At 48.7% G+C, this 22,047-nt stretch overlaps 1 protein-coding gene across 1 annotated transcript in view; it reads right to left on the bottom strand.

The window, feature by feature from the left end:
• Positions 1-22,047, bottom strand: part of PC (pyruvate carboxylase) — a 99,737-nt gene that overhangs the window by 43,709 nt on the left and 33,981 nt on the right. The window contains exon 10 of the mRNA XM_088128611.1: positions 12,355-12,537. Coding sequence (XP_087984737.1) covers positions 12,355-12,537 — 183 coding nt within the window. The remainder of the gene's footprint in view (positions 1-12,354; positions 12,538-22,047) is intronic.

Raw genomic sequence — 22,047 nt, 5'->3', positions numbered from 1 at the left:
CATGCCGGCAGGGCCACCTTGCCCAGAGCAGAGCAGAGCCACCAAGCCAGCTAGGCTGGCGGGGAGGGCAAGATCTCCTCCACACTGGGGAGGGGATGGGGCTGAGAGAGAGGGGGAGAGAGAGAGAGAGAGAGAGAGAAAGAGCCTTTCCTCTGCATTTTGCAGTTGACTAATTGAGGTGCAAGCAGTGACCTGGATTCAAGAATCAATTGTTTTGAAGAGGAAAGGAGACAGCTTTTAAAGGAAAAAACAGTTGCCAAGAGAGAGCGAGAAATGCTATTCAATAACTCTAAGTCATCAAGGTTTCAAAGACAGGAGAGTTAATACAGAAATGAACCCTTTGGGCAGGATCGTGTATAATCTGTGTTAAAACAGAGGTGTGAAGGCGGGAGGTGGGGTGGGGTGGGGTGGGGTGGGGTAGAGAGGGGAATTCAAAGTTCCACATCATGTTAAAAGCAAATTCTGTACCTAGAATCCTGGCATTTAATGACCTCTATAAATATCCATATGCGTGTCTGTTTTTGCATCAGTGTTACTGCTGCTCCTCCTCTTTCCACCTTCTGAAATCACTCTGATCTTTGTAGATTTACATCTTTAGAAGGAAGGAACGAAGGAAAATAGACAGGCAGCTGGAAAAAAAACCCCAACCCCAACTCTGGTTCGCAAAGAATGCAGAAAACGCAAGGTCTACATTTACAATCCCATTAACTGAAAGTAGCTTCTGAAAAGGAATTTGCATTTTTCCTGAAAGGTAAAATTCTACCTTGGGTGCAAATTTTTACTGTCTGGTGGGGTTCTGACTCTCTCAGCGACCAGGAGCCTCTCGAAGCTTGCCAAGGGCGGCGGAAGATTTCAAGCTCAGCTCACGGATAGTAATGCTGGCTCTCCAGCCTGGATTTCTTTTTCTTATGGTTCAAAAGGGGTGGCCTTTGAGAATATAAAGGAAGGATTCTGCTCCCTGGGGATGACGGCCTGGGCAAGCCAGAAGCATTTCACTTCAGAACAGATGAACGGTCGTCTCCCCTTCCATGCCATCGAGATGGAAGCGTGCCAGGGGGCGTGAAGGGTGGGCAGATGGGATGGAGACGGGCGCGGTATGAGGGGCAGCTCTGTCCCTCTGCACGACGAAGTCTTGATTCTCTGTTTCACATCACGCCCAGAGCCTGGCAAGCAAACCCACAATAAGCCAAGCCAGAAGAAACGTGGCTCTTCCAGTGAGAAATGTGGCTATCTGGGAGTACAAGCTGAGCCAGAGACTCTCCACCAAAAATCTGCTCGAACCAGCCACGGGCTCTCGTTGAAGACGAGCATCCGCGACAGGCACGGAGCGCGGCTCTCGGGAATGTGGATGGCACCGATCCTAGCCCAGCGATGGCCTTGTAGCCGCCACCCTCTGCCCGGTAGGAGAAAGCTGAGGACGCAGCCTGAGGGAACGTACGAGCAGCAGGCACCCAGCTGTTCCCCCTCTGACCTGCGTAACTGGCTACTACGTCAGAGGTTTTTGGCACCTGAAATAAGTACTAGCCGAGATATTTGTAGGCCTACGTCTTAGACCTCAGACCTCCCTTCCAGGGTCCAGACGAGCAGATCCTGGCTGCAGAGCCGTGGGGCAGTTGAAGCAACCTCTCCCCCACACACGCTTTAAAGCAGGGGGATCGCACATCAAGGGGCGCCGACACTGTGCAGCCCTGGCCCCAAGGCGCCCCGGAGGACGATGGCCGACGCTGAGGCTGTCTCTCAGCTCCAAAAGAGGGAACAGGAGGGAGGCTAGTGGGATGCGCAGCGCTGGACCCCGCCCCCGGAGGAGCCATCTCCAAGGCTGAGGTGGGGCTGAGCAAACACAGTTGCCTTTCAAGCCATGGCACAGGTGACCTTGCCATAAGGCCAGCTGCACCCTTCAAAATTCCCAGGAAGAAGCACATCTCTGAGGGAGGCCACCCCGGAAACCACGGCAAGAGATGAGGCTGAGCAAGCTCAGTTCTGTGCGTTACAGCTGGGCGAGGATTCAGGGACTAGTCCTCAAGGCCTCCAGGGCTCACCACAACCCTGAGAGTAAAAGCAGAGGCCACAGACCGAGTGCTAGGAAAGAGAGAATAAGGCTGGGGTGACATGCCCAGCTCGACAAGGTAGTTTCTGCTTGCTTGCCCCAACTTCCTCTTCTGTAAATTATCTGTAAATTATCAAAGAACAGAATCTTGCAAGTCTGAAAGTACATTTCTCCTCCGTTACCGTTACAGTCCAAGAAACTAAGGAGGGTCCCTTCTGGGACATTTGCCATTCTGCAGGCTAGGCTGCCACTTATCCTGGCTGGGGCTCTTCCCCCCATCTCTCAGCTCCCACGTACCATGTCAACTGCCCTCTCCCCATGCTGGCTGGAGACACAGGGGGTCGCTCTGCACTCCAGATGGAAGCTGCAGGGGGAGAGCTGCAGGGCGACGGCAGAGCGCATCACCTGCTGGAAGACCCCAGAGTCTCCCAAGGCAGCACCAGCAGAAGCCATCCATCACGCCCACCGGCAGCAGGAAACCACAGGTTGGAGGAGGTAATGCCAAAGAGCTGGGAGAGCATCCTGGGGAGGAGGAAAGGGGTCTCTGGGGGGCTGGAGAAGAGATGGCAGGAAGGGACATCTTTTTGGGTCTCCATAAGCCAGCCTTGGGTGGGTGGGGGGTCTTCTTCCTGGGTTCCACATGAAGCCTGCGACTGTGGTTGGGGGGCGGGGGGACAGAAGAGGATGGGGTACTATGTACACCAGTTTGTGTTCCTGGAAGAAAGGAGATCTTACAAGCAGTTACTCTCTATTAAAAATCCTCTAAAATATGTTTGATTTAGTTACGCCATTAGCTTAAATTGAGACACACTTTGAATTCTTTAAGCAAACTGTCACGGTCTGAGACTAGCCTCTTGGGGTCTTAAACCCCTTCCGAGGCAAAACAAAATTCCACTTTTTTTACTCAAACAAAAATCGGTCACAAGTTAAAATAAGCTAGGGGAAGAAGAAAAGATGAGAGAGTTAATCTAACATGACACACCATTCACACTGTCACACCAATGACTTGTAAAGACACACAATAGATGGTTCAGAAGGAAAATGAGTTTTCCTTCACAGAGAACTGACAGACCTAATTGTATCTTGAGTAATATATGACTCAAGTCTGCCCAAAATTTATTACCGGATAACACCATTTTTGCTTCTAAATTGTAAAACAGCCTTAGATTGGACACCTTTATCAGTTCTCAAGCTTCCATTCCCTAGAATATCTGTGCAGCATCTTCATTTTACAACCCACTGTCACTTTCCGGAGGTCTGGCCAGCTGAAGAACATGCAATGAATTATTTTATGGCCCTTTCCTGTTTTTATTGATTCATGTCACCAGATGCCAGACAAAGGAACGTGGGCGGCCTCCTGTCAAGCTGGCTGTTAGCTTTTTTCCAGAATGCTTACCGTGTTTGATACAGCTGGTACAAGCAAAGGCTTTTTCCTTGGAGAGACCGCGTACAGCATTTAATTCTCTAATCCAAATTAAGTTGTGACAATTGCCGGCATCAGACGACATGCAACGCCCAAATCAATCAGCCGCAAGGCAGCTTAATGCCGTGGCCTAGTTCACGCCACACGCAGAAGCAACAGCTGGGTTCCTGCAGGCGCCACACCCAAATTACCTGTCACCCTGGGCTGAATCTGGCACGTGAGGTCTTTAAGCTTTTCTTTCTCATCTTCTAAAGATCCCACTGCAGATCCTGCCTCAAGCCAAAACCAGCTATCAAAGCTCTCTTGCAAGTGCCTCTTTCCATATAGATTAAATGCTATTCCTGAAATTAAAAAATCGCATCCAGAGGGGAGGCCTGGGGCTGACTTGCGGCTGGATGCTTCTACAAGCCCCATGGACTAGACGCGCGTGCATGACCTCTCCGATTTGGGCCCCAGAGATGGGCCAAAGGACAACGACCACAGGCCACAGATCTTGCCCAGTGGGCCCTGCTGGAGATAAAAGGGCCACCGGGGGTGCAGGGAGGGCCCGCTGAGATCACCTTGTGGCCTGGGTGAAGGGCAGAAGAAGCCCCCTCTGTTAGCTTTGTGCTGTCTTGCCTGTGGTGAGCCTTTATGGCCAAGAGAAAGGCAGGGAGAGATTCTGTGATAGTAACAGGAAAGGGGCATTTAGGTCAATTGCGATTAACTCTGACTTACACTCTTATCCGTTTCTGCTTAAGTTATTGTCTGCTGTGGTGTTAATCACAGTGTAATCTCCAAAATGCACACTCACTAGTGGCCAAAACTAGTGGTTTGCTTGTGAGATTTGGGACATTTTTTATTTATTTCTTTGGCACCCACAACATTATGTGTGGGTGCCACTGCCCGAAGCTGGTTTATTCTTACTTTTATTTTTTAAACACTGTAAATTATCAATGTGAGAAAGGACTGCGTAAATGTTTTAAAAATAACGAAAGAATAAACTCCCTCTGGGACTGATGGTGGTGAGAAATGCGTGCTTATACACAGCAGAACAAAGGTGTGGCGGCGGGAGGACGAAATGCCCCCTCCTGCCATAACACGGCTTGGATCAGAATCACCCCCCGTGGCTCCTGTACTGTTTCACGCACTAGAAATCCAGGGGACCCTGCTGAGAGCCTGTCAGACCAAAGCAGAATGCGCGGGCTATAAAATCGATCGAAGCAGGCGGCTTGGAGTTGAATGCCTGAACCTTCTGCACAAGGAGGGGTTCAGCCCCAAAGGAGGTAAGTTGGGAACGCACGGGTTCAAGGAGGGCCAGACCTGGCTCAGTAGTTCCAGAAGAAGCCCTCTGGTTGGCTTCCCTCCTCTTTCCCAGACAGAAGCCCATTAATTTCCTGTCCTTCCGGTCTGGTGGGAAAGGGGCGTCCAGGCCAGGGGCCCCACCACTTCTGTGCAGAGGACCTGCCTGGCCGTGGCTGCACTGCAAGCATTAGGTAGGGCCAGGACAAAGGCCAATTTTCATTTCATGCCATTCCTATTTAAATGTAATTAACATTAAATTCATAACATTCAAATTACCCTTCCTGTTGTATTTAATTTTTTTTTCCTTTCCGTCCTATTAAAAGTTTTGGAGGGCTCTCCCAAAGGTTTTGGAAGCTGGAGGCATGTATTTCTAGCTCGACTGACAAAACCAGATTCCACATCTTTTGCGAGTCAAATCTCTACCTTGAAATATAAATGTAAATGAAAATGGCGCAACGAAGACCTGAGCTGTCAGGAAGACAGAGGGGGTCTGTGTTGACATACTTTGTGGTGCCCCATGGACGGAGGAGAGGATGTTAAGATGATGGTCACCGTCTTGAGAGCCATCCTTAAGGACGGGCGCTTCAGATCTGTGGAGTCTGGATTCCACGAGGGCTTCAGCAGTTGCCACCTTCCCCCAGCAAGCAGAAATAAGGCCTTTCTGTTTGACTGAATGTAATTAGGCGGTTTGGGACTCTATGTTATTTGTATTGGTAATTAATTACTTTTAATGTAAAAGGGGTCCCACTTGACTTTTTCCTATTTGCAATTAGAAAGTATAGTTTACAAAAACTTTATTTTGTGAGGCTTTAAATCATGTTGATGTTTATTCCCCTTATTTTTGTATGATGGATAAAGAATTATTATCTGAAACGCTTCATAAATAAAGTATCTTGAAGTAACATAGCAGCTGCTTTGCAGCTTTTTTCCAACCATCCTCCTTCCTCGAACTTTGTAGTGGGGTGCTTTTCTTGTTCGTTTGTGGAAAATATGAGGCTGGAGGGGACAGGAGGGCATGCAGACGTTCCCAAGCAATCAAGACACCCCCTTCACCCGTCATGGAAATGATTTCTTAAACTCTCTTATTTGCAATGGGTGAAGGAGGCAGGCCTCTCGCGGCACTTCGTTCCAAGCCAGTCAGTCAGAACAGTGGGCTCAGCTCCAGCAGATGTTTGCTTATTTAGAAGACTTCCAGGCTGCTCTCAGAGCCAGCTCTCACAAAGGGATGCTGCTCGGTAGCCTTCTCCTCGTTCGGATCATCTAATCCGGAGAAGCAGCGAAAGGGTAGGAAAAACGCTCACTGCTGTACAGTGTATTAACCTTCTGGCGAGAAAATGCAGGTAACAACTGTGCAGTACCTGCCAGGCGGGCTCCAGCGCTGGGAAAGCATAAAGCTGTCCAGCAGCCAACGCAGGGATCGGCACCAGGCAAACGACCAGGTGAAAGACGATGCTCCAATCCAGGAATCACCCAGGAGGAAGCCACACCCCACCCACATGGGCACGGCGAGCTACTGCACACCAACAGGCAGCAAGCCCCACAGTCGTCACAGCACTGATGATGTGGCCTGGTTGGGCAATGAAACGTCTGCAAGCAAAGCACCGAGCTCAGAGAGCATCAAGAACTCCATTTAAGCTACGACCTGCCTTGTCCTGGATTTGGGTCCTGTTCCCCCAGAGCAAGCCAGGAGGGGTGGCTTTTTAAAGGCAGATGTGACTGGTACTCAGATAGGACTTGTTGGGAAGACGCCAGGTTGGCTCTGCTAGGCATTTCCCTCGTAAAGCTCCACTTGCTGTTTACTGTGCACACACCTGGACGGTGAATTAAGCTGAGCTTGTTCCTATTTCTGCAGAATTGGCGTATTTTGTGCCACCAAGGTGTCTTCTGATATGTTTTGCATTCCTCTCATATGGCTACATGCTGCATTTGGCATTTTTTGTCACGATCACAAGGGAAATAGCAAGATCAGAAAGTTGTACTCTAGGACTGTGTCTCGGGTCCAGTTCTTTGCTACAAATTCTGTGGTTAGTCGAGTCCAGGGATCAAGGAGAGTCTGCATACAAACAACTGAAGTGGGCAGCACACAGCCCACCTCGTCCAGGCTTGGAAGCAGAATCGGCCCCGGTTACTCCTGGGAGGGGAGGCCACCAGGAGGTCCCAGGATTACAGATCAGGATGGGAAGCTGAAAAATAATGCAGTGGCAACCCACTTCCATTCATTTGCACAGAGGTATCTATAAGATCACCAGGACTGACTCAACTCACAGGTGTCCTCCACCTTGTAGCTAGCTCACAGATCAGATCAGATCAGAAACAAAACAAGGCCCTACTCACGCTCGGGCTGACCCTCGCCATGGAAACTCTCTTAGGACTTTGGCCAGCCCAACCCACCTCACAGGGAAGGCCGCATATGCACAGCTTTAGAACAGAAGTGAAAGACAGCAGGAAAGCAAGGACACCTTTGACGCCTGGGCAGGGCCAAAGCCAGCCTGAGGACCTGGGGCCTTGACACTCAGTCCAAGTGCTTCTGGGGCCACAGGCGGAAACAGACCTCAGCTAGTCCTCTTCACCGAGGCCCTCCTGACCTTCCACACGAACCATTTGCTTTGCTTGTGGGTGGGGGATGTGTCCCTGTGGGGGTCCACAAGGGCCTTGTAATTGTAAAGCACAAAGCCTTCTGACAGCACAAAGAGTGCTGGATTCCTTTCATTGCTCATTTGAAACTGCACATTAATGCACATTTTTTCATTTAAATACTGAATCTGCCAGCAATAAAATTTATCTTGAACTCGGGAGGAGGTTATGAACTATTGCACATATTTCTTTCTTTATTGTTTGTTTTGAATGAATAGAAAAGGAATTACAAAAATGCATTATTCATTTCAATAATGAATAAAACATGCCCATTTATTTGCCAGGCTACTTGCCTCATTCTTAATTATTACATTTTGGGTTTTTTTGCTTGGGCAGGTGAATAAAATAAATGACTGTCATTGGGATTCATGGACTGCAGCAAAAAATGTTCTGGGCAAAAATGGAAAGTGCAGATGGGCCTTAGTTGGAAAAAGGCAGAAGGGGAAGGCCCAGGATTCGGGGGGGGGGGGGGAGGAGGAGGAGGAAGAGTTCTCTTCTTCAGTTTTGCCTTAAGCAAGATGGCGAAAGAACCCAATGTAAAATATGGAAAGAGAGACACGCTACCAAGGAACGGTATAGGCAAGTAGCTCAGGATTGTAGAGATGGTGGGAAAAACTAAGACTAAAGCCAAGAGAAAGAGCTTCTTCAGATATATTCAAAAGAAAAGGAGTTGAAAAGGACCACTTTACCAGATGCTCCATGAAGACAGCAAAATTCTGCCAGCTGACCAACTCTTTGGGCTGTATCTCCCAAACAAGAAGAAATGAGCAGGACTGGTGTACTGAAGGAACTTGCTGATGGTCTGGAATGAACCGTTAGGCATTGTCTCTGAGAAATACTGGTGAATGGGGGAATGCTAATAGCTGAAAGAAAGAAGATGCTCTCCCTATCTTCGAAAAGGGAAAAAGGAGACACAAAGCTAGTCTACCTGGGAAGAGTAGCAGATCATAAAGAGAGAGAGAGAGAGAGATGAAAGCATCTTGAAAAAAAATGCAGTAATCATTAGAAGTCAAACCAAGCTTATTTCATTTTTTGACTGTATAACTAACTTCCTTAGTAGGCAGGGGAATGCCGCAGACGTAATTTATCTTGATTTCATTAAAGCATTTGACAAATTATCCCATGACAGTCTGATAATCAAACTACTTAACTGGGCACTGGTGGCAAGAGAGATATAGTAGACAGAAGCTGGTTTGAAGACTGAACTCAAGACTACTCAGCAATGGTTTCTCATTGAACTGGAGTGAGATACTAAGTGGGTTGACCCAAGGTTCATTTCAATTCCTGCAATGAATAGGATTTGGATATGATAAGAGTAAATGGCCCTGCCCAGTTTTATAATTCTATGAAGTCATAACTAACCAAATAAACTGTGTTCACACTACATCCTAAACCAGAAACAGTGCAAGCATGTCACAGTTCAGGGGAAGTTTCCTACAATTTCAAGTTTGCAACATACAGACAGGTTCCTGAGATCCAGTGAGCATATTTTGGAGAACGTGGGGTGGCAGGGAGAGACAGATATCCCAGCCCTCTCGTACGCATATGGCACGAGTTCAGAGAAAGCCAAGATATTTGCCTCCTTGGTGGGGCAGATTGCAGCTTGGTGGCTAAAGGCAGGAGGGAAGACCTCTCCTTTGCTGTCGATGTTCAGCCAGAGACTGAACAGAAACACTCTGTGGGCAATGTTACCCTTCCCCTACATAACCTTCTCCTGGCACCTTGAAACAGATATGCCTGTAGTTGCGTATTAATTATTTTGTACAGATTTTGTTTCAAAGGTCTGTCAAATGGGAAATAAAGACTACAGCTTAGTCTAATTCTGTTTACATCACCCCAGCTTCACCTGAAAGATCCAATTCTAGTCTAGCTCACTTACTAATCGCTTGTTAGGAAAGGCAAAGTAAACCGTAGAGAAAAGAGCGGTTTTACACCTCATCCATGCCTGCAAAGAGGCTGCACTGCTATTCTGTTTTCTTTTTCTGTGGAAAGAAATGAAACAAGCGGTGGGGAAAACAGGAGAATTACTGCTGGGTGATGTCTGGAACCTCCATGCTACTGTGAGCATGGGGCACGCTTATATAAATTCTGTGATCTGTAGCAGTTGAGACAAACTCTGGTAGTTCTAGCAGTGAAGAGAAGACTTTGCCCAAAGCATAATATCTGATTTCTCCCTGATTCTCATTGGATGGGATACAGCGGACATGTGAATGCAGAGTCAAGGATGAGCATGGCAGGACACGAGGAGAAGGCTGGGAAGACACATCAACATTTACCCTACTGTGAGTCAAGACGTGGGGAGGGGGGAACGGAGCAGCAGCAGCAGCAGCAGCAAAGGTCAGCGACTGCTCTGACTGCCCCCCCAATCCTCTCCGTCCACAAAGGCCAACGCAGAAGGCTGAAGGATCCAGGACTGGACAAGAACCACACAGACAGGACAGGGCAGGAGCCTCCCTGGCCGACCCAAGGGGGCCTTGCCTCCCCTTTCCTGGCAGGATGACCAGAGTCCAGAGACTTTTCCCAGCCCAGAGGTTCTCCAGCTTGGGGCGGGGGGTCAGCCTGCAGAGACCCACTCAGCTTCAGGCAGCCCTGAGCCAAGCAAGCAGGGCAGGTATGGGGCCTGGCCAGGCAGCTGGAGTGGTGTGTCAAAGTGGGGGCCAAGACAAGGAGAGCAAGCTGGGAACCCCAACACAGGGCCAGCCACAAAAGGCCCTTTTGGCTTAGGCGAGGGCGATCCTGACCCACAGCCCTTCTAGGAGGAGAGGCAGCACTGGAAGAGGCCTCGGATGGGCAGACCAGCCCTTTCTGGCAGAGACCCATAACTAGCAAGCCCCCTTTCCCCGCCGCCTCCTTCTTTTGCTTCTGCGTTGCTCCACTCATAACGACTCTAAGCGCCTACAGCAGTGACAGAAAACAGTGTCAACCCAGGGATCATGAACATAACCCTAATCATTAAACATCCAGGTACACGTAGTCCTCACTGAGCAACCACAATTGGGACCAACAATGCGATCACTCAGCAGAAAGTCATGTGAGTGCGACTGGGCTTACAACCTTACTCCCCCTTCGGTCGTTAAGCAAAGCAACACGGTCGCTAAGTGAAAAATCACGTGACCATGACTTACAATTTTACTTCCGCTTTCCACCCTGCACAGTATTAACTTTGCTAGTCACAAGAGGGTTGCAAAGTACGCAAATGGTGATCAGGTGACAGAGAGAGAGATGCTGCGATGGTGGTAAACGCAAGGATTGGTCGCAAAGTTATTTTTTTAGCACCATCGTAACTTCGAATAATCACTGCATGAGGCAGTCAGTAAGCGAGGACTACCCATATACAACTTGGTGCAGGGCCGGGTCTATCTCCAGTTTATTTTGCCCTTCTGGTAAGATCCGATAGAGTTAGCGTGCTTGGGTCCCGTCACTTTGGCAATGTTGTCTGGCAAAGTCCAGGTGAAGACACCCTCCCCTTTGAAACAGCCTCCCCCTTCAGATTTGGCTGGCCCCCACCCTGCCTGCCTTTTGGAAAGCCTTAAAGCCCTGACTCCTTCCCCAGCCTTACATGCTTTGTTTTCATTATTTGTTTCCTGTGTAATTTTTATGTGGATTTAATTGCTGTTTGCTGATGATGTATGCTGTCCTGAGACATGTGCCGAGCAAGGCTCATATGAATCAAACCAACAAAGACATAAAAACAAACAATCCAAAACCCTCTAAATGTGCAGCCCCCACAGTCAGTGGCGCATCACCCGTCTGCCGCAGAGGCCTCTGCCCTGCGTGCTCTTTTGGGGCTTCCTACAGACCCAAAGGGGGCAGGCAGGGCGTCCTCTCTCCTCCAGGCCTCTGTGCAACCTGTCTCTGAAAACTACCAATGTCACAAGCCGTCACTCTGTCTAGTGGCCGTGAGTTCCCTCAACAGGCTTCTCAGATGCCATTTCTATATTCACTGCATAGCATAATCTGCTCACGTCCACTGTGGGAAGAGGCGTCTGGTGGATTTGCAAATAACCCTACCAGCCCCCACCCCGGATGGAAAATGCATCAGCAGCCCCCCACACACACACTGTTCGATGGTGAGCACAGCCTCCTCCTGGGAGGCGGGGCTGGGACACAGGCAGTGTCCCCCCGCCTCACTTCCTCTACCCCAGAGTCAGGCTGAAGGGCCAGACTTGTGCCTTTCATCTAGCTGAACTGGAGGAGCCAGGTGAGGCCCAGGCTGGCTTCCTCCCTCCCAGCAGCTCCTGGCACTGAGAAGCACCACCACATGGACTGCCTGCCAGTCCAGAGCCAGACCTCCCACCTGGCTCTGCCTTGTGCTGGGTGGCCAGAAGGAGGAGGGAAGCAGGCAAAGACCCCCTCACCCACACCCCCATTGAAGCCTGTTCAGCTGGATCCAAACGCCTTGCAGAAAAGTTCCCAGAAACATCTTCATTTGCTTTTCAATACTATTTATTTATAATTGCTTACAGTTCCTAGTTGCCATACTAAAAGTGGGATAAGTGCTATTTCAATAAACAAGGAGTATAGAACAAAATAAACCCCATACCTGGATTAATAAAAGATAAAAGAGCAGTGTTCACAAAACACACTCTGCCCAATCAACAGTCCAAATTATGGCTTAATAGTTCAACCCGATTCACCCAATTGCTCCCTACCGCACTCTGCATCAATTTAGCCACGGTGGGTGGACCTGCTCAAGAATGCAGTCGGGGACTGAAGGGACCGATAGTGTAATAGCTCCTCCACTATGGATAGTTGAGCCCAAAGAAAGAACCCAACATTTTCAGCAGGCAGGACTTCAGCCCCACTCCCCAAAAATGGCCCACACTCCCTAACAACTGAGGCTCAAGAGCCGCAGCCACGGGATGGGAAACGCTCAGAGCCTCACATAAAATGAGAAGTCACATGCAAATAACACTGTGTGGATTGAAACTCCCTTGCCCTTCTGGCAAGAGGAATCTTGTCCTACCTTGACTCCACGGATGCGGAACTCAGCCAGAGCCCGGCTCATCTTGGAAGCCGCCGTGGGGTGGTCCTTGCCGTGAGCAATGACTTTCACGAGGAGCGAGTCGTAATGGGGGGAGATGACGGCTCCCTGGAAGGCAGAGGCGCTGTCCAGGCGGATACCCATCCCCTCGCCACTCCGGAACACCTGGAGGAGAGGGGCAAGAGGTCAGGGGTCTGCCCAGGAAGCAAATCATTTTGGGTTTCCTGCACCAGGACTGCAATGAAAAAGGTGGTTTTGTTCTGATGGAAAGTCCCAGAGACACCCAGCTGAAAATTCTGGATCCCCTCTCCCCACCCCCTGAACGTGCTCTGTAAAGATGCAGCAGAGCGTTTGGGTTAACCCTAACCCTAACCCTAACCCTGTGTGGAAAACAGAGTTCTTTGGCTTAAACTTTGATTCGGTTGCATGTGCGTGCATTTTTCCTTTTGTTAATGTTTTTTCTTTCTTTTGACCTTATGTTTCTGTTTTCCTTTCTTTTTCTGTATTAAAACCATTTTTAAAAAACAGCTATTCAGAGGAGGGTCTGCACATATGAGGCAGATGAGGCCAAGTGTCAAAGGAGAAACCACACCTTAACCAGGAGGCAAGAACTGGAGCCACACAGATACTTCCCGCTTATGCTGCAAACGGAACCAAGCACCAGGGAACAGCCGGATTTACACCTGATGAGAAGCAGCCTGGTGGATCCAGGGTTTCCATGATGCCAGAACATGAAACCCTTCCCCTGGGGATCAGGACCCTCTGCCTCATAACCAAACAGCACGCCCCCTGATGCCCAGCCAACCAGAGCACAAACGTTGGTCAGGCAGGCTGGTATTGGCCTTGCAGGTCTGGTAACATCTGGGCACAAGGCTGCCAGCTCAGCCTCTAAAGGGGCCAGGGGCTTTTGTCATCCTCCAGCTCAAACACACACACACACACACACACACACACACCTGCCTCTGAAGTGTCTGCCTGCAAGATCAGAAGTCAGCCAGCTTTTTCCTGGAAGAAGCCCTGGAGAAGAAGGATGATCAGCACTGGCTGAGGAATGGAAAACACCTCTGGTCGTGTGTGCATGTATACACACCACCAATGACCCTTGATACACATGGCCTGCACAGATGTGGTTGATGTCGGGGTGGAGGGACCCCTATTACTCCCAACATCTTAGGGTATTTGTGTCGGCATCAACCTCTGGAGCTGCAGAGAGCCTTGTCAGGCCCCAGGAACTGCTTTGCAGGGAGAGCCTCCTTTTGCCAGTTGTTCCTCTATACTTCATTGATCTGTATCCATACATTGCTTCTTACATGTCCCACGTACTAGGTGTGTTTTGAAGGGCACATAGAAAAGTTGGCATCCATGAGACCCACTCAGGACAGGCCATGGGGTAGAAATAGTTGCTCTGGGCAATTCCAACTTGGACAACTTGAGAACAGCCATGTCAAAGGAGGCAAGAGAAGAAGGCCCTCCCCCGCCCCCATGACCTGGATGGGATGCAGTGGAAAGGAACCGGGACGTGGTCGGCTGAGGCTGGCCAACCCTCCGTGGAAGATACAACCATGGCCTCCTGCCTTGGCTCTTCTGGCAGGCAACACTAGGCTCGGAAGAGGCAGGGATGTGCGGTAGCGCAGAAAATGGACCATGAAAACTGCAATCCTGAAAAAGCAGCAGGTCTCCACCCATGGGGCTTCCCCCACAGGCTATCCAAGAGGGCCCCCGGCGTTTGGTCCTCAGGCCAGAGCCTTGCCCAGTGGTCCCCGGGTGGTGCTCAGCAGGTGCTGAGCCAAGGTGCAGCTTGTCTGCCTCCCTGGCAGATGCTGTTTTTCCTCCTTCACTGTTCAGACTACTCATGACAGCTGCTCTGAGTCTTCAGTGCTTTAACGGCTACAATAATATTTTGATTTAGATGTTGTAAACCAGGCAGACAATTAGGTTTTAATCAATTAGGCAGGAGTTACAATTTAAATTAAATGAAAAGTATCCCAAACCAATTTGGGAACGCAGACTAGGGGCTTCTCCTTTATTCTAAAGAAGTTTTCCAGCCCTGAATGGCGACTATAATTAGGTTACATCAAAAATTAGGAGCAACAATCATCATTATTTTAAAAAGCAAAGCAAGAAATCAGAGGAGAAGTCTTTAGAAGCTGCACAGAGGGGAGAACATTGGCACCCTTCCCAGCCCCTCTTTCTCTGCATCTGCTACAGGAATTCTATTGCCTCCTCACCAAAGGAGGACCCTGATTTCAAAGTGGCATAAAATCAAAGGGTTGGATGGCACTTTAGAGGCCATGTAGTCCAACCCTCTGCTCAGTGCAGGATTTGCTACTGCATCTGACAGATGACCATCAGCTCCTGTTTGAAGACCTCCAGCAAAGGAGAATTCAGCACGTCAAGGGGCAGTACAGAATCAGTCTATTCCCTCTTCTGCGTGTGCTGTCGTTTGTTTATTACATTTATATAGATGCCCATCTCCTATAGTGACTCCAGGCAGCATACACAATAAAATGATCCAAATAGGTAAAAACCAATTAAAAACTACAACCCAAATACGTTATAAAGATAAAAAACAAAATGCCGGGGGAAAAAACCCCTATGCAGAGCACATTCCAGTCAACCATCATGTAACCATCTAGCAGGCTCTACTCAATCATGGGATCCCCAGGCCAGTTGCCAAAACCATGTTTTGAGCATCTTCCAGAAGGCCAACAGGGTTTGAGCCAGCCTCACCTTGGGGGGGAAGGATTTTCACAGGGCGGGGGCCACAGAAGAAAAGGCTCTCTTCCTGGTTCCCACCCAACGAAACTCCCTAACTGACGGGACCTATAACATGCCTCTCCTGCCAAACCTGGTGGGACAGGTAGATTTAACCAGGGAGAGGCAGTTCCTCAGATAGCTTGACTTCCCTCAGTCATCTCTTCGGTAGGCTAAACACGCTCAACCCTTCACCATCTTGGGAGCCTTCCTCTGAACTCCCTCCATTTCTCACTGTCCTTTTTGAGCTATGGTGCCCAGAACTGGGCAGAGGATTCCATCTGGGGTCTGACCAGGGCAAAGAAGAGGGGAACAAGTATTTCCCAGGACCTGGTCTCTATGCTCCTTTTAATGCACCCTAAGACAGCGTTGGCCTTTTTTGAAGCTGCATCACATTGCTGGCTCACATTTAACTTGCAGTCAACAAGGATACCCAGATCCCTTTCACAAGCACTACCGTCAAACCAGGTTCCTCCAACCTAGATTTGTACTTTTCATTTTTCTACCTGTGGTTGGAAGGAAAAATGCCTGCCCATGAAATAAGGGTTAGTAAAGTTGAGCCGAAATTACCCTGTGGTGGAAAAAGAGTAACGTCTCCTGAGCTGTGCCCCTGAAATGAGCTGTGGTTGATGGGGTAAGGGTGGCTATGACACCTGCGCTCGAGGAAGCTAGAAGGGCTCTCCGAGGAAAGTGCTCCCGGTACAGCCATCCTTGCTAAAGGGTGCGCTTTGGGGCTCGAAGGTCACAGCACGCTCCCAACCGCATGAGATTCAGTATCACATCGTCCCTGCATGTGGAGGCTCAGCTAAGCGGCCTGCCTAACATTTCTCCTCAGCATCTTTTGTGGGTTAACTCTATTTATGATCTATTCTTTCACTCTCTTCTCTCCTTCTCCTCCAATGGGGAGCAAGACCACATTCAGGCTTCCAGGATTCGTAACCATGTCTGAACTGTAACATTTCGCACTAACCAGAAAGGGCTGATGTGAATATCTCTGTGTGTGTGTGTGTGTGTGTGAGACGAACAGAATCCTTCCCTTGCTTCCTGCCAGCAAGCTCAGTCCCGAGAACCAGGGAGCAGCTCTTCCTAACCGAGAGGAAGAGTCAACGAGACCAAGATTGTGCTTGGCTCCCTAGTAGTCCAGCATTGTCGCCTTTTCACCGCAAGCTGGTTACCTGCCTTGGAACTAAGCTGAGTCCCACAAATTAGAAGGGCATATTTAAAGCAGGCAGGCAGTGGAACATCTGCCCCAATTTTACCCACAGAGCCAGAGAAATGTAATTCAGCAAGACGCTCTATGCTGCATTCAGACAAAATGCTTAACTAGTTTAGCCAGCCTAGCGCCTACGTTCTCACACAAGCTCACCTTGGTTAGTATTAATCTTCACTCATGTTGTGTGGCTTAGTGTGTTGTGTGAACACAGCCACTTTGTTAGCTTATAATTCCACATATTCTGCAAACTCAGAAAATGAGACAATTTGGTAATCAAGTTGTTGATTGATATATTGCGCCAACAAAGCCTTAGTCCCTGCCTCGCCACAGCCAAAATCTTTAACTAGCTCAGATTTCCTGTTTTTAAGAGACACAGAGAGCATCAGCATCATGCTGGGCGCAGAGGACAGGCAGGAAGGTCATCTGGAGCACAAGTCCCGCAGGCTGCAGCGATGAGGGGAAGGAAGATCAGTTACAGCCTCCCCTCCAAATTAGGGATGACAACTCCCTAAAGCACAACAGCGCATCTCTTACCCTCCTGCTTCTTTCCTTGCCAACGAAAGAAAATCCGTTTTGAAATTGTGGGGGCATATTTATACCAAGGATTTATATGTGTGTCTTTCTGACTAGTCAGCAAGTTGCAGAGCAGAACCTGTATGTTTTCTCAGCAGAAAGAATCTGGGTTCTGATGTGCGACTTCTCACTCAACGTGATTAGCATCAAAGAAAGAGTCCTCTGAGAAGTTGCGTCTAACAGCAGAGGTCCACCTCAGATCATGCACATCAGCTGGCATTCAATAGTTGGTACCTACAGTGTTCAGCAAACTGGACAGAGTCTCTTGGTAAACTTAAACTAGGAAACAGGTCCTCTGCAAGAAAAAATCAGGAATCTGGACCTCCCTAGGCTCCCAAGGATGCAGGTGGGAGTATAAGACTGCCTTGATGGCTATAGGCCTGCCATGTCCTATCCTTCCCACTTTCCTGAGCACACTGCTCCCCAGTGCCACCAACACAGCCACCTGGAAAGCCTGCTTCCTGAATCATCAGAAGAGTTCAGGTTTGCTGCTCTGCTACGCCTTTTATTAGAATTCCATGCCAGAAGACATGGGCTCACAATTCAGGAACAGAGGGCCTTCGTGTTTCTTCCCCAACCTGCAGAGCCATGCTGAGAACAAGACCTAATTCCTTGGCCTGCACCCTGACCTCTCTTTTCCTGCTTTCCTCCCTCCTGCCTGGTTTAACATTCTTCCTAACAAGGCACCAAAGACAGGTCCAGCTGCAAATTGGTCTCTGCAAATTGGTCTCACCAATCACTCCATTTCAAGAAGAGGCTGAGCAGCAGCATGAATGCCAGTCTGCACCAGGGCACATAAGCAGCAAAATTACTTTGTTGGGGTGGGAAAAAAACAAAAAACCCAAAGCCATGATGTGTTAATAGTACTGTTAAGATCATTCAAAGTGTTACTAAACTGTGAAATTCTGCAGAAATTTTACTAGAGTTTGGGTAGTGAAAAAACATACAACACACACACACACACACACACAGAAAGGGATGAAGGAAAAGTGGTAAACAGGCCTGGCTAACTGGCTTTTCAGCTATGCTGGTATGGAGAAGTATGGAGATAACCTTGAAGAAGGAATGCAAGAACAGTTCAGTAAATCTGACTCAGCCTAGTCCTGGGAAAGAAGAGGGGATGAGAAAGAAACTCAGGAAAACCCCACCTTGATTCTTTCAAACTTTCAGGATGTTGTCATACATGACAGTAATAGAGCAGAGTTCCAGGAGTTCTTGTGGGATCAGTTTTCTGACCTGGGCAACCTTGAAGGGCTGGCAGCCAGGCACTGGTGTAATTCCACCTCTCTAGCTCCTGGAGTCAGGAGGAGAACTGGGAGAAGATAAAGACTTCAACAACAACATAAGGCTGTCTCTTTCTTCCCCCTGCCATGCCCTACAAAATTGTGCTTAGCATCCAGGTCTGTGAAGAATTCTGGAGTACCTGAGAGCTGTACAACGCTTCCCTCATGCACAATGCAACCAGACAGGTCCTTGCCCTGAGGGGCCATGTGGACAGTGGACCTTTCCCCCTTTTTTGTGGAAGAAGCACGGGGAGGAACCCTGCAGAGCTCAAGGCACCCAGATGCAGTTAATAATGGGTGGAAGAGGACCGAGGAGGTCCAAGGCTGTTCTTCCAATCCCTGTTCAGAGAGCAGTGGGGGGGCAGGAATGTCAGTTTTCTTGCTTTGTGTAATGACTCCCCTCCCTTTTTGTGTGTTAAGACTTACCTGGATTGTTCAAAGCATGAAAAAATGCCCTTGCTATGAACCCCACCCCCAAGTCAGACAGGAAGCCCAGTGTCTCCTGTGATTTAGGAGAAAAGGGCCATGGAACCTGGTAGAGCTGATTAAGGCAAAATAAATTACAGGCAGAAACTCATGGATAATCAGAACATGAACTGCAGGACAAGCTACTTATGCCCCCCCCCCCGCCCTGCAAACTAGGATCAGGTTCCCTTCCAAATGTTCTGATGGGGCTGAGCTTCCCTCCACGGACATACATTAACAGGCTCTTCTGCCATCCTATCCTACTGAGAAAGAAATCAGGAATCCAGGCCAGACTTTGATCTTCAAATTTTCTACTTTCAGAGAATTGTAAGACTGAGCCAGCTAGTGCACTGCTTAAGGGACATCCAGGTTAAAGTTCTCACTTGTTCCTGGAGCTCCCTGGATGATTTTGGGGCAATCACAGGGCTGTAACTGTGGGGATAAAATAAGGGCAGACCCTCATGTGCCCCAATCTGAGCCCTCAGAAAAATGGCAGGGTGGAAATGCCAGAAGAAAAAAAGTCACTCCATTCTCCCCATCCCCACCCCACCCCCTTTGCAGGCCTTGTCGCTTCATCCAGCCGGCTTGCTGTCCTTGAACCCCTAAGCTCCCTAAAGCAAATCAAACTCAGCAACTTGCACAGTATGAATTCATCACTGCCTGCAGTCCCTAAATATATTCCCAGCTGCAAAAAATGTGCTGCACCAGGATTAGACAAATTTGTGACAATTTACTTCTCTCCCTGGCTAGCCTCACCCATCGCCATATGTCGGGGATGTTTTGATATTGGTTTAACAGCAAGCCTCGCTGGCTGGGTTCCTTCGTCCTCAACCCTAAAGCCCGGGCTCTCAGCTGCAATAGCTGGATTCGCCCCTCCTGCTAAACTGAAATCAAAACACGTTAGCCCCTTCCATGTACAGCACAAAACAATTTGGGCAAATGCGCTTAATTGCTGACTGCCTTGTCCTTCACAGGCAGCCACTGCGTGCACCTATTATTTCTGTCCCAGCTTCTGCGGCAACAGGAAGGAGTTCCTGACTGCCTTCCCTAGGGCACCCTCTTATGTACCGGAGCGTTCCTCCTCTCTGCCCCAAGTCCCTGAATTGTCTTTGTTGCTCTCCTATGAATCCTCTCTAACTTGTCAATATCCTTCTGGAAAGAGGGTGCCCAGAATTGTGCAGAGGTCCCCAGGTGTAGCAGAGGGGGATAAGGGCATTTTGTGCCATCTGGAAGTTTAATAAGCAGCCCACCAGCCCAATGGTCCAGAAAATGTTGAATAACTTTGCCCCAAGATACATCCCTGAAGACTGCTCTCCAACCGGATGTAGAGCCTTTGCCAACCTTACGGTAGTGCCATCCAAAGCCACTGCCTTGTTTTTCCCCCTTCCCCTGGCTGTCTGTCTGACATCTTTGAAGAAATCCCTCTTGCTGGACTGTACCTCTCTTGCTAGCCTTAGCTCATTTTACACTGAAACTTTGTAGACTTCCTTGGCCCTTAACTCTTCCTTCCACTTCCAATGAATATTTCTTTCATTCTCGGCTCCTCCACAAACTGCCAGTTCAGATGGCTCCTTCCTCACTGGTGTTCTCTGAGATTGCTCTAGCTTCTCTTTCCTTTTCCCCCCTCCCTTGCCTTTAAGGTTCTCTTCATATGGCACCTCCTTGACTATTGCTCCTAGTTTATTAAATTCTAAGACATATAACAGCTCATCTGGACATCCTGTTTACTGCAGCACAGACACCACCACCACCCACTAACCTTTTGTTGAGGACACGAACACACAGTGTTGTCCTCTGTCCAACTGTGGGCCAACTGGCAGAAGACCTGCTTCCCTCCTCCTTTAGACAGGATTGCCCAGGCCTCTTTTAATAACTTTCTAACATCCATTCACTTTAAATCAACGCCCCCCACCCCAGCATTACCTAATCTCTCCCCCAATCCAGTGACTTCTGGTTTCTTTGTTCTCCAGCTGTTTCCTTTATTCTTTTGCTTTCTCATAATATTTGCCACAAAAAGCAGAACAAAGAACCAGGCAGAAAGGTATTGTGGGGGAGAGAGGATGGCCCATGGCAGAGGGAAAATATGGTTGAGCTTCCACACTGTGCTAAGCATTAATCTTGTTTCTCTGATGTGTGGTGTGAATCCAACCAATCCAATAAGCCAAGGCTAACAATATAATGATAAATGTGACACCGGCCTGTGAGTCCTAGTTTCTGGCATCATCTTTATTTCTAACACAGAAAAGTACGCAGCCCAGAAAAAATGGCAAACGCAAACTGGGATGGGGGAGAGCATTCCTGGGGCTGAGATTGTCCCCATTTTTATCTGGCTCTTCTGCTCACTCATACTCTTTCAGGTACACACGGAGGACCACCAGGGCCCACCTTGGCTACGGGTTCTCTGCTATCAGCACATCCCTGTGCCTCAGTTCCAGGCAACCACCCTTCCTTCCATGGGACCAGTTCTCCAGGAAGAAGGGCCAGATAAAAATTGGACAATTATCTAATGCCACTGAGCTGTCTCCTCTCAAGGAGCTCCAGAGGGCATGCTGATTTAATTAAATTAGATTTACAATTGCTTCTTTACTATTTCTAAGAGCCAGCACAGCTATTATAACTCCTTTTCAAGCTGCTAATTAGCTGCTGTTTGATTAATTATGCATTCACAAAACAACTGACTAGTGGACCAAGAGTTCTTGAAGAGCAATTTCTTCACATCTGTATTTCTTGAAAACAAAATCATATTCTGTTTCAGCTACCAAGACATAACTGTCAAAACGGGGGACAGGCTAGGAATGGTGAGGAAGAAAGCTTAACTTCTTTGAAGACTTAAACTGAAAGCGGGGCAGAGTTAGGGGCAGTTAGGGGCTGGAGGGCAACTAACACTATCTCAATTCCTGATAAACTAGGCTGGGCCTTGGCTCTCCCATGGAACCAAAAAGCAACCAATAGCTTGTTTGGAGGTGGGGGAGGTGGACCGTGCTCACTTTCAGAGACACTTTGCCTGGGAGAACTTTTCTAATCCTGAGATGCACAATATGCTCAATAACAGCCAAGCAAAAACTGAGGAAGCCCAAGGTACCGCAGAGGAGGTGGAAGGAGGCATTCAATGGTGGACGGAAGATGTTTCATTGACCAGTGCCATCATCCTTTGCTGACATGATCCCAATATTTAAAAAAGGGAAAGGGGAAGGACCCAGGAAACCACAGGCCAGTTAGTGTAATGACCGTCTGGGCGAAGAACTAGAACTGATTACGAGCACGGGTCAAGAACAAGTCATGTCAGACTAACCTCCTTTTATCTCTGATGGAGAGACCAAGAGATGGGGATGCACCTGGATCTCAGTAAACAAAGCTTCCCATGATATCCTTCTGGACAAGAGGGAA

This window comes from Python bivittatus, unplaced genomic scaffold (assembly GCF_059951505.1).
Source record: "Python bivittatus isolate LINGU-HERP-01145 unplaced genomic scaffold, Pbiv_v1 ctg000720_np1212, whole genome shotgun sequence".
In the NCBI taxonomy this organism is placed as follows: Eukaryota; Metazoa; Chordata; class Lepidosauria; order Squamata; family Pythonidae; genus Python; species Python bivittatus.
This window is presented reverse-complemented; position numbering and strand designations above follow the sequence as displayed.